This window comes from Eumetopias jubatus, unplaced genomic scaffold (genome assembly GCF_037043125.1).
Source record: "Eumetopias jubatus isolate StellerSeaLion01/CBP00866 unplaced genomic scaffold, mEumJub1_p1.0 scaffold_1, whole genome shotgun sequence".
NCBI classification, from domain to species: Eukaryota; Metazoa; Chordata; class Mammalia; order Carnivora; family Otariidae; genus Eumetopias; species Eumetopias jubatus.
Window position 1 is genome coordinate 163,112,347 of NW_028274807.1, and position 15,775 is coordinate 163,128,121.

At 52.6% G+C, this 15,775-nt stretch overlaps 1 protein-coding gene across 1 annotated transcript in view; it reads right to left on the reverse strand.

The window, feature by feature from the left end:
* Positions 1-943: 943 nt before the first annotated feature.
* Positions 944-15,775, reverse strand: part of GRIP2 (glutamate receptor interacting protein 2) — a 46,915-nt gene continuing 32,083 nt past the window's right edge. Inside the window, exons 18-25 of the mRNA XM_088027145.1 lie at positions 15,266-15,410; positions 13,133-13,272; positions 12,267-12,446; positions 11,074-11,248; positions 9,315-9,420; positions 5,424-5,567; positions 4,520-4,666; positions 944-3,500 (exon numbers count right to left, since the gene is read on the reverse strand). Of these exons, the coding sequence (XP_087883271.1) occupies positions 3,342-3,500; positions 4,520-4,666; positions 5,424-5,567; positions 9,315-9,420; positions 11,074-11,248; positions 12,267-12,446; positions 13,133-13,272; positions 15,266-15,410 (1,196 nt within the window). The 3' untranslated portion in view covers positions 944-3,341. The remainder of the gene's footprint in view (positions 3,501-4,519; positions 4,667-5,423; positions 5,568-9,314; positions 9,421-11,073; positions 11,249-12,266; positions 12,447-13,132; positions 13,273-15,265; positions 15,411-15,775) is intronic.

Genomic DNA, 15,775 nt, shown 5'->3' on the forward strand with positions numbered 1-15,775 from the left:
GACCTGTGCACAGCTCGCCTTTGGCTTCCCTGGCCCAACCACGTCGTTGCACCCAGCGTGGTCCAGCCAGGCTAGCACACCTCCAGAGATGGGGCACGCACTCCATCCTGCATGGTTGATGGGAAGAAGCGCTCCCTCTGTCCACACAGAGCTGTGGTCCCCCAGGGAGGCCTGGCCATGACCTCAGGGCTCATTATGCCCCGGCTGCCCTGTGAAGACTCAGGGCATCGATGGGGCCGCACCCAGGCTAAAGGGGCTCCATACAGCAGACCCACACTCACCTGCCTCCTTGGCTTTGCCCTGCCAACAGAACAAAATCCATAGTCCCTACCCAAACCCTTACCATTGGGCCCTGTAAACCTCCAACCTGGTCTCTCCGCTCTGCTTTTGGGCCTCCTTTCTCTTCCTTGAACCGACCAAGCTCATTCTCACCTCCGAGCCTTTGCACTTGCTGTGCCCTCTGCCTGGGACACTGTTCTTCCCGGTCTCCCCGGGGGACTCCTGTCTTGAAGGTCTCAGCCCAAATATCACCTCTTCAGAGAAGTCTCTCCTGACCCCTGAGCTAACGCTCTCGCCCCCCACTTTATCCCCATGACTGGGTTTTTTTCACTGCACTCCGTACCTCCTGAAATAATCCTTTACGATTTGCTCCCTCATTCACTGTCTTCCACCAGAGAATCTAAGCCCCGTGCAGACGGGACCTCATCTGTTGTGTTCATGTTGTTTTCCCAGGGGCTGGAATGATGCAGAGCCCAAGCAGACCTTTAGAATGGATGAATTAATTAAAAACAGGGACGATGTCATAAGATCCAAACAGAAGTTGACTATTGCCAGCCTATGATTAAAAAAAAACAACAACAAAAAAAACCAGCCGCCACAATCTAGTTGCATTTAAATAATTTTATTGTAAAAAATCATCCCAACAGCACCCCCCCCCCCACCAGCTCCTAAGTCACTGCAACCCCTGGCAGAACAGATTTATACACGGGCCCCAAACAGACCCCAAATGGCCTTTGCAACACAGCCCCTTGGCATGTGCTTCCCAAGAGCCCTAAGAAAACCCCATGTAGAAAAATACTTTACAAGGAATATGCTCTAATCTCAGCCAGAGAAAAATACAGCTTTTGGGGGGGGGAGGAGCAGGTCACAGGAGCTGTACCCAAAATGCATAGGCAGGCAGGACGCTCACCGGGGACGGGCATTGGGAAATGTCAAGTCTGGGATCTACGACCCCCATGAGAAGCCAGAATATTGCATATGAGAAGGCTGGCCAGGGCCAGGGGCCACCTGCTGGGCCTGGTTGCATACGTCTGGGGGATGGCAGAGGCCTCAGCCGGAGGAGGCAGGGGGCACTGGTCGGGGAGGGGATGCTTCTTCCCACCGGCAGTTGAACGCAGCTGTCCTGAGCCTAGAGGCCCTGGGAGTGTGGACTGTCCAGCCCTGTCACTTGACAGAGTCCCAGAGAGGCTGGGCAACTTGCCTAAGCTCACACAGCTGCGGCTGCCAGTGGTCATGTCTCTGCTGTGGCCCCTGGCCCCCCAGGCTGAGGGCTCTTGGCTTTTGCTCGGTGCCCCTGTGATGGGGGGGGGGGGCAGTACCTTTTCACCCTGGGGCGGGTGTTTACACAGCAATCCAAGATAGCAGAGGCATTGGGCAGTCCAGTCCTGGCATGGAGGGCTCTCCAGGGAACACAGGGAGCAGCAGGGTGTGGGGGAGTGGACGGAGAAGAGGGAATGCAGGCCCTCAGGGAGAGTGTGCGCAGGGTGCCCGGTGGGCATGGTTCTGGCCATGACAGGGAGGCCCGTACTTGCTCACAAAGACTATCCACCCCTACATTGCCCAGAGAGGGTCACACCGAGAGGGGGTCACAGAGCAACGAAGCAGCAACCCAGAGCAAAAAGAACGAGCCTCTTGACTCCGCATCTTGTCCCTCGAGTGGAAGAGGATTTGGGGGCCTCCAAGGGACGGAAGCATGGAGGATGCAGGCAGGAGTGTGTGCCCCGTTTTCCTGAGACCCCCGTTAAAAGCAAAGCAAACCCCCAGCCCTGACTGAATCCTGCCCGCCCACCTCCATCCCTGGGCCCGCAGCCCCGACCACCAGGTGAAGGCCTATGCCCTATGCCCTTCTCAAAATCAAAAGGATTTCTGGTCTGCGGGAAATGAGGACAATGACTTTAAGGGATGCTGGTGCTTCCAGATTTCAAGTGGGAATAAACTTCCTTAAATGACCTCTTTGGACCCTGTCACCTTTGGGCATGAGAGAGAATGGCCCATCGCTTTCCTGCCTGCCTACGTCTGTCTCTGTGCCTCCCTCTCCCCGTCTCTCCTCCTTCATGGATTTGGGAGATTGAGGAGGAGCTGTATCATCTTATATGTGATACTTCTATGGTTTTCCCATCTCCACCGAAATGGTGAACAAAAACTCCTGAGTCTTCTGTCCCAGATGACTCCCTCCCATCGTGAGGGGCCTGGCCTGAGAGGGGTGTATTCATATGGATCTCTGCCTGCCCCTCCTCCAAAAGAAGCAGGAGGGGCTGAGAGCCCAAAGCCTGACACCCAGCTGGCCCAAAGGGCCCAGAACTGTGAGTCTCAAATCCCGGAGGCTTCAGACCAGAGCTGCCAAAATGAAAGAATCACTCACTTTCAGAATCAACAGGCCAATGTCTCCTGGGATTCAGCCATCCCAGCTGAAGAGCCTCTTAAGTGGGGATGCCAGCAAGCCCCAAACACCAGAATTCTGGAGTAGGGAAGGGGCTAGGCTGCCACCCTGAGTGGCATCCCTCTTGGGGGGAGACTGTCCAGAAAAGGTGGCCCCCCAGCTGCACCCTAAATGCTCCCCCTATGGGGAAACTAACTACCTGAGCCTGTGTGGACCCATTGCCCGGATGCCTCACACCTCAGTCCATGACTGCCCTGGGGGTATCCGGTTCCCACTTGCCCACCTCCTGTGACAGGGAGCTCACTCCTCCCTGGCAACTCCATAGCTCTGCTGGGAGAAAGCACTCCCTACAGTAGCTGGGCTCCCTAGCCCCCAGGGGCCCTCTTCTCCCAGCTGAGCAGCCTGTCTCAAACCTTATTGAGTGGGGCTCCTCTGGACATCCATCTTGGAGTCCCAACATGGAGAAAGACCTAGATGTCACTCCAAGTGGGGCAGGGAACCTCACTGCCTGGTACTCCAGGCACCAGAGAACCAGAGAATAGAGACAGATTCCAGTCCATGGCTCAGAGCCTGCCAGACGGACAGATGGATGAGTGAGTGGCCAGGTCTCCAGCCCAGTTACAGGTCTGGGGGCCGGGATCTACTCCTGAGGCCCCTGGGGTGTCCAGACCACATGCTGACTTCAAAGCATCCGGGGGCTGCTGGGGCCTGGAGCTCGTGGGGCTCGGCCGCTCTGGGCCAGTGGGTTGCGGCTGATGACCAGCGCCAGGACGTCGCCTGCCTCCGCCAGGAGCGGCACGGCCAGGCAGCAGTCAAAGTCCCGCGTGCGAACGTGGTTGACCTGCAGGGAACACAGCCAAGGGGACAGACGGGCATCAGCTGAGCCCGGGCTGAAGTAGGTAGGAATCGTAAGCTGTCCTCATGTGTGGGCCCGGCCCCAACCCAGATACAGGGTGAATCTAGAACACACACACAGAGAAGTCCTCCTTCATCGAGCTCTCTTTCAATCCTTCTGGTCAGGTTTTATCAAAGAGAAACCCCGAAGGAGGTGCCAGGACATTCTTCCTGCTCCTCTAACACCTGCTTCTCTCCCTTTTTCATGAAAGAGCAGACCACACACTCAGCTTTCTGCCTAGAATTGGTGACATTGCTTTGTTTCTGTTTTTTTATTTCACACTGACCTTCTATGTCAAGCAAGGGGTGCTGGGCTTTCATTCCTAAATGACATGAAAAGCTTCCTTTCAAAATAAATTTAAGTCAGAAATACTCCACCAATTTAAAGGAAACATATTCAGTAAATGTGGCACAAAATAGCAGAAATCACACCAAGGGAAATGTAGCTGGGGCAAGGGAAAAGCGGCAGAGGGTGGCTGGGCCAGGGCTGTTCCAGAGCTTTCCCTGGGCTCACCCACATTTCCCAGGCTCCCTTGCAGTTAGCGAGGTCACGTGACTAGTTCTGGCCAATAGGCCATGAAGGGCAATGGCAGGTGCTGCTTCTGGGTGGAGGCAGGAAAAAAACCCACGTGTGGTTTTCCAGTCTCAGTTCCTAGGTCACGTGGTCGAAGGCATTTGCTAAAGGGTAGAGCCCCCATCAGCCTGGCGGAGCAAGCCTATGCCGCCCCCCAGCGGACAAAAGGTTCGTGTGTTAAGCCACTAAGATTCGGGGTTGTTACTGCAACATAACTAAGCCTAACCGGCCTATAGGACTGGTGTTGTCATTCCCTTCACACATGAGGAAGCCGGGGCTCAGAGAGAGAAGGTGACCTGCCTAAGGCCACTCAGCCAGGGTAGAAGTGGGGCTCTTTCCCCACAAGGAAAGGAAAGGCCACACTATCCATGGTGCCCCCAGCCCAGCATTACCTGAAGGACCCTGTCGAAGGGCCGGAGGCCCCCACGTTGGGCTGGCCCATCAGGGCGCACACTGTGGACATAGACACCCTTCTCCAGGAGGCCGTCAGAGACGCTAAAACCAAAGTCATTCCGCAAGGGGTCCTTGTGCAGGGTTACCTGGGAGCAGAAGGAGGAGGAAGTCCCTGGAGCTCCGACCTTTGTCCCCAGCTCCCCACAGCAGCCCAAATCCCTTGGTGTGGGACCCAGGCCCAGCCCACTGACTGCCCAGCTGCGCTCCCTGCCACTACCACATAGCGCCCCCTCGCGTTCTCCATGGGAGCACGACCTCCGGTTCCCGGCACCAGTCACAGTGGGGAAGCCGGGGAAGGGGTTCCTTCTCCGTTCTTCAGTCCTCTCCCTTCCCCCCAGGAGAAAGTCTCAGTGGGGTATCGATGGGTTTTCACCCCTCTAACACTTGATCATCTCTCAATTTACCAAGAGGCTCTGAGCCTTCTGAGGGCCACTGGCTGAGAGGTTTCTTCTCCTCTTGTTTGTTTTTCTATATAGTAACCTACAGATGACAAGGGAGGCTGGCTTCTCCTTTAAGGAACTGGTAACTGATATATATGATACACACACACAAATACATAGACACGTATCATATATAAACGTGTTCCTGTTTTATATACACACAATCTTAAGTGGGGAAAAAGTCTACTTAAAGAAAAACATTCATAGCAGCCCAGTGTGTATCACAAGGGTGCGTGTGTATCACCCAAATGGTGAGAATTTGACAAGTTCCACCTAGTACAAAATTGTGTCTGGTGGAGGAAAATGAAGCCCAGAGAGGGGTGGGCCCATCTGGAGCCCCTGGTGGGTCCTCACAACACCAGGCCACGCATCTAGGCTTCCCATGCCCAGCCCCAGCGCCCACCTTGTGCATCTCTAAGGATGTCGGCAGCAGCAGCTCCTGCAACTCTTCAGGGGACGCTCGTACCTCCTGGCTCCTCCGCCAGGGCTGGTGGCCGGGCCTGCCCTCAAGGGCCACGCTCTGCACCGTGCCCGTCATGATGGATGCCTGCGGACACACAGCCCTTCACTCGGATGCTTGTTTGCTCGCTGTTTGCAGTCAGCATCTGTGGACACCTACTATGTATCAGCCTTCAAGGTCACAATGGTGCACAGCATAGACAGGGTCCCTGCTCTCCAGGGGCTCTCAGTCTGATCGTGGGCAGGGGGGGGTCCTCGATCACACCCACGATCAGAATGCTAATTGTTGGCACTGAACGATTAACACTTACTCTGTGCTGAGCTCAGTTCTACTCACTTATACACACACAACTCATTTTGTTCTCTTCGATACTATGAGAAACACAGGCAAATACCATTTTGGGGGTCCATTTTACAGGTGAGGAAACCCAGGCTAAGAGAAATTATGATTTGAACTCAGAATCTGGTTTCAAAGTCAAGGGTCTTAACACTCTGCTATCTTGGCTGATCATAAAAATAAATAAGATAAAATCACACACACAACCTAAAAGAGTTTACTACCCCAAGATGGTCACTAAAAGATCTTAAAGATGAACTCAGAAGCAAAAAGTAGAACGCAGAAAGCAACAGTGAGCAAAGAAATTAATTGCCTACAACCCTAATGAGTACTGACTAAAATCCCACATTAACTAACTTCGAGCAATTTGTAAACAAGCAGGGAGACAAGAGGAGAGAGTTTAGAGGGAAATGGAAGCATTCTATAGGCCCTGTCTCATTCAGAAGGGGGGCCAAAGGCATTGATTCAACTTTGCTAGAAAAAGCAAAGCAAAGATGAAAATTCAAGGCCATGTCAGTTGCGCCTGGTCTTTTCAAAAAGTTAGCGACATGGTCTATTCATAGAATGGAATATTATTCAGCCATAGAAAGCATGAAGTACTATGTTCTACAACATCAAGCTAAATGAAAAAAGTCAAGACACCAAAGGCCACATACTGCATGACCCCATTTATAAGAAATATCTAGAACAGGCAAATCCATAGAGATAGAAAGCAGAGAGCAGTTGGGAGATGTGGGGTTTCTTTTTGGGATGTTAGAAATGTTCTGGTCGTAAAAAAAAAAAAAAAAGAAAGGAAGAAAGAAATGTTCTGGTCGTGTATACACAACATCACAAAAACACTAAAAGCCCCTGAACTATTCGTGATTATCCTTAATTAATTCTTTTTACTTTTATTTTTTTTAAAGATTTTATTTATTGATTTGACAGAGAGAGAGAGCACAAGCAGGGGGAGCAGCACGCAGAGGGAGAGGGAGAAGCAGGCTTCCCGCTGAGCAGGGAGCCCGACGCGGGGCTCAACCCCAGGACCCCAGGATCATGACCTGAGCCGAAGGCAGACGCTTAACGACTGAGCCACCCAGGCGCCCCTACTTCTTTTTACTTTTAATATTCAATTTACTTTAACGTGGTAAATTTTACGTTATATGTGAGTTTTATCTTGGTAAACAAAAGTTTTAACTTAGCATCATTAAAAAGGCACTGGACTAAAATTAAGAGAGACTGAAAAAGCATAACAACGAGGTGCCAAGCTTTGGTTGGGCATTAGCTTAGCCGGACCAGGTATAAAGGGAAATTTGAGGTCAACTGTGAAAACCTGCATATGACCTTGGTATTAGAAGAAATGAAAATGTATCAGAAGGTTATTTTCATATGTGGGGGGAAAATGGGGTAGCTGACAGAAAAATGTATGAAACAGCATATACATCATGGTTTCACTATCCTAAAAATATATATACACTCACTTAAGCAGTAACAGTCATGATCTATGTGTAGTGGGAATGTTGTGTTCTTATGTTTTATTTTGCTTATTTTAGTTTTGATTTTATTTTGTTTATCTAATCTTGCACCATCCACATATATGGCTCCTGTAATAATAAAATATTTGAAATTAAAAAACTGAATATTAAATGAATTAAGGATAATCACTAAAAGAATAAAATTATAAAATGTCCATTTTGGTGGTGCAGAGAGTAAACAGGAATAAAAGATTTATCAATACAAGAATAGCAAAGCTAGATCAGAAGTATAGAGTAAGTAGGATACATAGAAAGTATAAATTATATGCTAGAATTAAGTTTCATTATATTAGTAATCACAATAAATATAAATGAACGAGTCTTAAAAAGGAGACTCTTGGATTGGGGAAAAATAAGCTACATACAGCATATAACAGATACATTTAAAATGATAAATGTACACACTTAGTAACACAGTAAGCTTGAAAATAAATAAATTGGAAAAAAGACAGGAAACATTGCTAAAATAAAGCTGGTGGAACCATATTATTATGAGGGAAAATGGAATTTAAAGTGGAAAGCACATAGGGATAGAGATACTGATTAATAATAAAAAGAAAAATTCACCAAGAAGTTATAGCAAGCGTGAATTTATATGAAACTAACAATATAACCTCAAAGGATAGAAAACAAAAATTGACAATGTCAAGAACTTGCCAAATCTCCACTCATGATGGGAATTTTATCATACCGCTAATAAAAAAAATATAAAAATAAAGCATATAACATTTCATAAGGATGCAGATTTGAACAAGTTTATGAACAATTTTGACCTGCAGAGAACCTGACACCCAACAAAAGGAAATTTGCATTGTTTTGCAGGCATACATGAAGTGTTTACTAAAACTGATCACATACTAGGCCACAAAGAAAGTCGTAGCAAACTCCAAAGAATTCATAGCAAATTGAACATATTTTCTGGCCACAGTACATATGAATTAAAAGCAAATATGAATTGGTTTTAAAATGTGGGTTTAAAAAAAAACTCTCCACTTCTGTGTAATTCAAGGGCTTAACTAAAATCGTAATAGAAATTTTTGAAATATTTGGAATTGAATGATCAACAAAAGCATCACAAATCAAAATTTGTGGAATGCAGCCAAAGCAGTGCTTATGGGTAAAATCATAGCTTAAGATGCACTATGGCAGAAAACAAGGAAGACTGAAAATGAAGGAGCTAAGAAACCATTTGTGTTATTTAAATAACACAAATAAAGTAGAAGCTAAGCACAGAAATGAGTAAGATAGAAAACAATGAAAATTAACAAAGCCAAAAATCAGTTCTTTGAGGAGCCTAGTAATTGGCAAGACTGATGGAGAAAAAAAATGGCACCAATCAAAAATTTAGGGGCAAAAGCACAGATAAAGTGGAAGTTTAAATTATTGCTCTCAGAGCATGAAGGAGCTTCTGAAATGACCAGCTCAAGGAGCTGGTGATTCAGTCTTCCTAGACCTTCCTGGGCAGCCTGTTCCACCGTGGGCCATGCTGACCTCACACAAAGCTGTATTCACTTCTCAGCTCCCTGACCCCTCATCCCCTGTACTGTCTGTCCCTGATGCTCACATCTGCATGCTTCCACAGAGCACGTCCATAACCACGTCCCCAGACTGCGCCTGCACACACACACACCAAAACTGCCCCTCAGCATCCAAATGGGCGCTCAGACACACCTGTTCTGAAAACACCCTCAGCATTTGTGCATACATGAGCATGCTCACACACATGCACACACGCATGCCCCTGATGCACACATGATGATGCCAGACACGTCCGTATGTGCACACACCCCCACGTGCCATACCACAATTCTCTCAATCACACCTGCACGTGGGTAAAGACGCCTTTATACGGAGGGTGCTGAGTGCATGATACACACTACACATGAGCAGGATCCCATCAACATGCTTGCTTTCCACGGGCATGCACATCGGTGTGGCCATGCACAGGGGCCCCCAGGAAGGTCTGTGGGGTGGGTGGCCCTACCTCCAGTTCCCTCAGCAGCTCTGACTGACCACATGACTCCAGGTCTTCAAGCGCTTCCCCGAACATGCGCCAGAAGCCCTCCTCACGGGCAGGGCCAGGGGCTGGGCTGTAACGTAGGAACCAGAGAGCGTCAACTCCTGGCAGGCGGGTGGGCGGGCAGGCGGGCTGGGGCCTGAGGAGTCTTCGGGGCCCCGGGGCCCAGCGTTGGGCTCGAGGGGCCATAGGGTGGGCGGGCAGGCGGGCGGGCAGGCAGGCGGGCGTCCTCGGTGGCAGTGCTGGGGCCCCGGGGCAGTGGTTGGTGACACGGAATGGGGGGAGGACGCAGTTAGGGGCGACCAGGACTGTCGGTGGTCAGTTAGAACAGGGGCAGATGAGACGGGGTGGAGAGCGGTGACACAGGACGCCTGGGAAGAGAGACAGACGGACGGACAGACAGACAGAGAGGAGATCCATGGTGTAACCCCAGAGGACGGCCCCTGGCCCCACCCAGACACATGGCATCATAGCACAGTGACAGGGACAGAGCTGGAGCCAGCGAGGACACAGATGGATGGAGAGGAGAGTGTATCTGCGCTTGGGGAAGGGTCCGGGCCACCCCACAGCTTCCATCACAGGCTGTACGGGCCCGTCATCAGCTCTAAAATTGAGGCTCATTAGAATGGTAACAAGTCACACTTGCACACTTCATAGTTCACAAAGCCACTTGCCACCTACAAAGTCCTGGCTGCTTAGAAAGGATGGTTTGCAAAGCACTTTCTTACAAAGGCCCAGGAGTTTTTCTCTCCTAGGGAGACTCAGGGAGGATGATGGGCAATAGTTGCCTCCTGTCCTTCCCATTTTATAGATGAGAAGACTAAGGCTGAGGATAGTCTCTCCATTCGAACCAATTCTACAAACATTCCCTGGGCCAGGTCTCCACAGGGCCTGGGGCTATGGCAGTGAGTAAGGTGTAGCCCCTGTTCTCAAGGAGCTGGTGATTCAGTCACAAAGTGTGCAGCAGTCCCCACTGGGTGCCAGGCACTCAGCGAGAGGCGCTATGCAGAAGGGACCACAGCCAGGTCATGAACCAGGTGGGCACAAGGCAGCCAGTGCCACGAGGAGGCTCACAGTGGTGGCTTGGGGACCAGCAGAGGGAGGGATGCCTTCTGCCTGAGAAAGTCAGGAGAGCCTCCCGGAGGAGGCAGGAGAATGCGAGCTGGGTTTTCACGGCTGCACTGGCCTTGGCCAGGAGAGAGAGGGAAAGGCACTGGAGACAGAAGGAAGTGCCCGATCCAAAGCAGAGACACAGGTTGGGTGGCTAGGGCTGGGTGAGGAACAGCATTTCTCCACAGGGCCTGCTCTCTGCGAGAGCCTCCTCCAGGGGTGGTGCGGTGTCCTTCAAAGCCAACGCTACCAAACCCACCACATCCATAGCCAGGGCGGGTGCCTGGGACCCGAGGGCCCTTGCAGGAGGCCATCAAGCAATCTGGGTTAAGTCAGGAGGGTCAGGTTCAAGTTCTGAGCTGTTCTGAGAATGGGAGATTACCAGACTCTCTGGAAAGGCAAACACCTTCCACGCCTTTGCCACTGCTGTGCCCTCTGCCCAGCACACCCTCGTCCCCATCTCAGCCTGGCTGAGGCAGCTCTGCCCGATGCTTCCTCCCCTCTCCCGGGAGGCACCCCTCCTCGGGAGCCGGACAAGACCCCTCCACTGCCCCCACTGCTATGGAGACCAAGAGACCATGACTGCCTCCTCCCTCATGGCATTCCCACCACAGACCTAGTTGGTGGCTCCCAATCCTCCTCTTCCTCCTCCTCGGGGAAGCTCTCGTCCGTGGGGGCTGGGGTATAGCTCGTCCTCCGGGGCTCAGTGGGTGGGGGGCTGCTTCTCAGCCGGCTGGGCCGCCACTCCTGGGGGGTCACGCCCCGAGCCACTGTCTGCGGAGTGTAGGAGCCTGCCAGGTGGAGAGGTGGGTGTCTGTATCCACTTCAGCTTGCCCTCCTTCCCATCCCTTTTCTAGCTGTGCTAGATGACCCTGGATAGGTCTTGGCCCCCTCTGGCCTTGCATGACTACCCAGAGTCCCCTGAGGGCCCTGCCACCTAGTCCCTACCCCCAGAATCCCCAAGAACTCCTGATCACCCAGCAGAGGAGTTAATGGCCAGGGCTCCAAGACCCTGTCCCGGCTCCATGGGCTTAGCCTGGCTGCCTCCTACCTGGGGACAAGGCTCGCTATTGTAACCATTCCTCTCTGCCTGCCTTTGAGAGCTCTCAAGACCCTGCCCCAGGGGTAAGCTAAGAGATGCTTATCAAGTACAAGAGATGGGGAAGCGGAGACCCAGGGAAGGCAGACAGATATACAGCCAGGGAGGACGAGGGCTGGGAGCCTCGTGAGGCCACTTAGAGGCCTCGCTCCACTAGTTCTCTGAGCCGGGCCTCCCAGAGGCCAGAAGGCCAGCTGCTAGATTCAAATGCCCCCCAAACCCCGAGGCCACCCATGAGTCTCAACATGCCCGGGCAGGGGAGCTTGCATCCTCAGAGGGCAGCCTGTGTCCACCTTAAGACGTGTCCACCTTAAGGCGGGGTCTTGTGGGATGGGGTGGGAAGGGGCTTTCTGCCTTCCCATCTTCAGCTGGATGCAATAAACACTGCTTGGGCACCTGCTGTGTACAGGGCACTGGGCTAGGAATGAGAAAGACAAAAGTGAGGCCAGCTTGGTCCCTAACCTCAAGGTGGGGAACTCCATGGTGCTATGGATGCTAATCAAAAGATGTGTGAAGGCCTGAGGTCCATGCTCTGAGCAGTGAGGATCCCTGAGAATGGCTAATGGGGCCCAGGCGGGTCTGCCTCCAGGAAGTGTCCCTAAAGGATGGAGCCGGGAGAGGAGGGGGCACGGAACAGCCGCTGCAAAGGCCTGGCAGGTGGGGCAGCCCAGAGAGAGCATGTCACTTGGCCTGGGGCCCCGAGGCGTTACCTGGGCCCCCAAATCCACCCTCTGTGGCTGAGCTGTCCCAGGACTCCACAGCACTGTCCACACTGGGCACAGCGGGTGAGAACCGGGCTGCCAGCAGGCCTCCTTTGAGCGCTTCTGGTGGGTCCTCATCTGCATCGCTGGCCTCACTGAGGCTGCCCGACTTGCGGCACGGGAGGGGGCCTGGGAGAGAAAAGGGGTGTCACCACCACTGGCCTCTGACCTCAGAGACACAGAGACGCTCAGTGAGCCTCAGTTTCCCCACTTCAGTCTGGTTTGGGAACTCACAGGCACTGAGCCCCCCTCCACACTCCCCGAGCCTGCTACTGAGCAATCTGATAGGAGAGGACGGGGCACGCTAATGGGCAAACCCATTTCATAGACAGGAAAACTGAGGCTGAGTTCTCTGAGCTGGGTCCCGGGGAGTCAGTCCCTGAGGTTCTGGGTCTGCACAACATGCCCAAGGTCACATGGTGAACAACAGTGGAGACCAGATTAGAAGGAAGACCCAAAAGCTCAAGTTCCTTCCCCTGCAGGTGGTGGCCTCCCTGCCAAGGTACAGGGTGCAAATTCAGGGGAACGGAAGAATGTACAAACTTCGGTCCTAAGGCAGAACAAGCAGCCTTGAGAGGCAGGAGGCGATGGAGAGGGTGGCTCAGACCCAGACCCTGCCCTACACAAGCTGCGACCTTAGGACCACCACTCTCCTCTCTAGGTCTGGCCTCCTCAGCTGCCCCAGGGGTCTTCCCACCTCCATAGGATTTGGTGAGGATGCCATGAGGTTGGGCAGATGAACCTGGCACAGAGGCACAGAGGGATTTCCCTTCCTAAATGGGTGGATGGCCCCGGGGGGAGCAGGGGAGGCTCACGGTCTAGCTGCTTCTTGATCTTCAGTGTGACAGTCTCGCCAGCCACCTGTAGGAGGTGGATGGCCTCACTCAAAGGCCGGCCCTTGAGGCTAACGCTGTTGATGGCCAGGATACGATCCCCAACGTGGATAGCGCCAGTCCTGGGGAGGGGGTACAGGACAGAGAATGAGAGACATTCAAGGCTTCAGGGAGGGGGTCTGCCCTCAGGGAACTCAGGAACCCCAAGGCACAAGCCTGACTGACCTCAGTTAAACCCAGCTGTAGCAGAAAGCAAGTGTCATCTAGGGTGGCATTAACAAAGGTATAAAGTCTAGAATTTGGGGGATGCCTGGTGGCTAAATCGGCTAAGCGTCCGACTCATGATTTCGGCTCAGCTCATGATCTCAGGGTCGTGAGATTGAGCCCTGCATCAGGCTCCGTGCTGGGCATGGAGCCTGCTTAAGATTCTCCCTCTCCCTCTGCCCCTCCTCCCACTCTCTTCCTCTCTAAAAAACAAAAAATTAAAAAAAAAATTAAGTCTAGAATTTGGGGGGGGAGGGGATTATTCTGCCTGACTCTAAAGTTAGGTTCTGGAACCGGTGTCAAGCATGATCTGGGGCCCCGTTTCTCAACTTCCCTGAGTCTCAGTTCCTTCATGTGTAAAATGGGAGTGATAAACTTACTTTATCTAATTGTAATTAAAAGATGGCTGGGTGGAAGGGATACGTGTTTCCCTCCAGCAGAAATCCACAGGGAGCCTTCCTTTCCCTGGGCCTGTTTTCTCACCCAGAGAATGAGCACAGGGTGCCCAGCTGACCTCACGAGGGGCTGATAGGCCCAGGCAGTAGCCTTGCTCTGGCCCAGTGGGGTCTCTACCTGGACACCATTAGAATTACCTGAGGAGCGTTTTTTAAAAACGTGTGCTGCCTGGCCCTGACCCCTGGCCGATGAAATGGTATCCCTGGGAACTGGGCTGGGGAAGGTGATCGTGAGGGACAGCCAGCCCTGAGAGCAGGGAGAGAAGCTGTCGTGGATGCTGGACCTGACCTGGGTGGGGGAGGCGGAGGTAATGCACCCCCATGCCTGGCCTTGCCCACCCAGCTCCCCAGGGGCCCCGGGGCGTAAGTCTGGGGGTTGGTGGGCTGAGTGCGGGACGTCAGAGCTGTCTGCCCAGCGTAGCCGACACCAGCCCCATGTGGCTACTGGGTCCCGAAACGTGGCTGGCCCAAACTGAGATGGCTTGACTATGGAAAATACACAACGGGTTCTGAAGACACAGTATGACAAAAAAGAATGTAAAACATCTCGTTAGAATTTGTATATTGACTACACGTGTTGACATAAATATGTATTTAAGATTCATGTTATTTTTTTCCTTTTATTTTTCTAATATGGCCACCAGAAGTTTATACTGAAACGTGGGGCTCGCATCACAGTGCAGCTGGCCAGCACTGAGATAGACCAGCCCGGTGAGAGCAAGGGCACTGTCTATTGCGTTCTCAGCTCCCAGAACGGGCTGGCACCCGGTAGGTACCCAGTCAAGGTGGGAGTAGATGAACACACTTGAGTTAGGAACCGTCCACAATGGCCTTTGCAGTGGGCCAGCAGGGGGCGCTCCAGGAACAGGGAGCCCTCCACCCAACCTCAGTCCCCTCCATCCTATTGCCGCAGCCCACCACCATGTGGGCCCTCCTGCTTTCATCCTCCTCTGGGGGCCCAGGCCTGGCCCCCCTGTGACCCCCGTGGGGCCCTGCTCCACCTCTGGGCCCCAGATTCACCTGCTTCCCCCAGTCTGGACAGCCTGCGACACCCTCTTTCTCACAGCTTTCCCAGAGAGGACAGCAGGGCGGCCCCTAATGCCTCCAGAAAAGCCCCAGGCTGTGCCAGGATCGAAGGTGCACAGTGCTCCAAAATGGCTCACAGTGCTGACTTTCCAGGTGCAGAATCTCCAGTTTGGGAGGGACGTCTGCCAGGGGGGCTGGTCTGCCTCTGTGGAACTGAGGTTCAGCGAGGGAAGGGACAGGCCTGATGTCACCCAGGACATCGACGTTGGAACCGAGGTCAGAATCCACTTTGGCTGTTCCTAAAGCCCAACCCCGGCCCCATGAGGGTTCCCGGGCCTGCCCTGCACGTCCCCACAGAACCCCAGCTCACCTCTCAGCGAGACCACGCTTGGTGAGGCCTGAGATGACAATGGGGTCAAAAGGCTCCTCTGTGCCCGAGATGGTGATGCCCAGGGGACCCCCATAACGTTTCAGCTCCACTGTGTAGCTGATCGCCCCTGTGGTCTCCTGCTCATCTGCAAAGGTGGCAGCCATCAGGCGGGGCGCAGCGGGGCAGGGCCCAGGGGAGCTGGACGCCCCCAGGCCCCAGGGTCCTGATGTACTTATCCCTCAAACTCATCCATCCACTCGTTCGTTAATCCACCTATCTGCTCGTGCCATGACTTCAGATGGCACTGCCCGGGGACCCTGAGGCCACCTTCTGCCTCAAATGTTTTCTTGCACCCAAACGCCATGGAAAAAAGAAGAAAGAAAAGAATCGTGAAACCAACATTCTAAACTATAGATTTCACCCAGGACACAAAATAACGATCATGAGGATAAGAAGAAACCAGACTTCCAGCTTTTCTTTAAAAAAAGATGATGAAGAAGAATCTGCCCA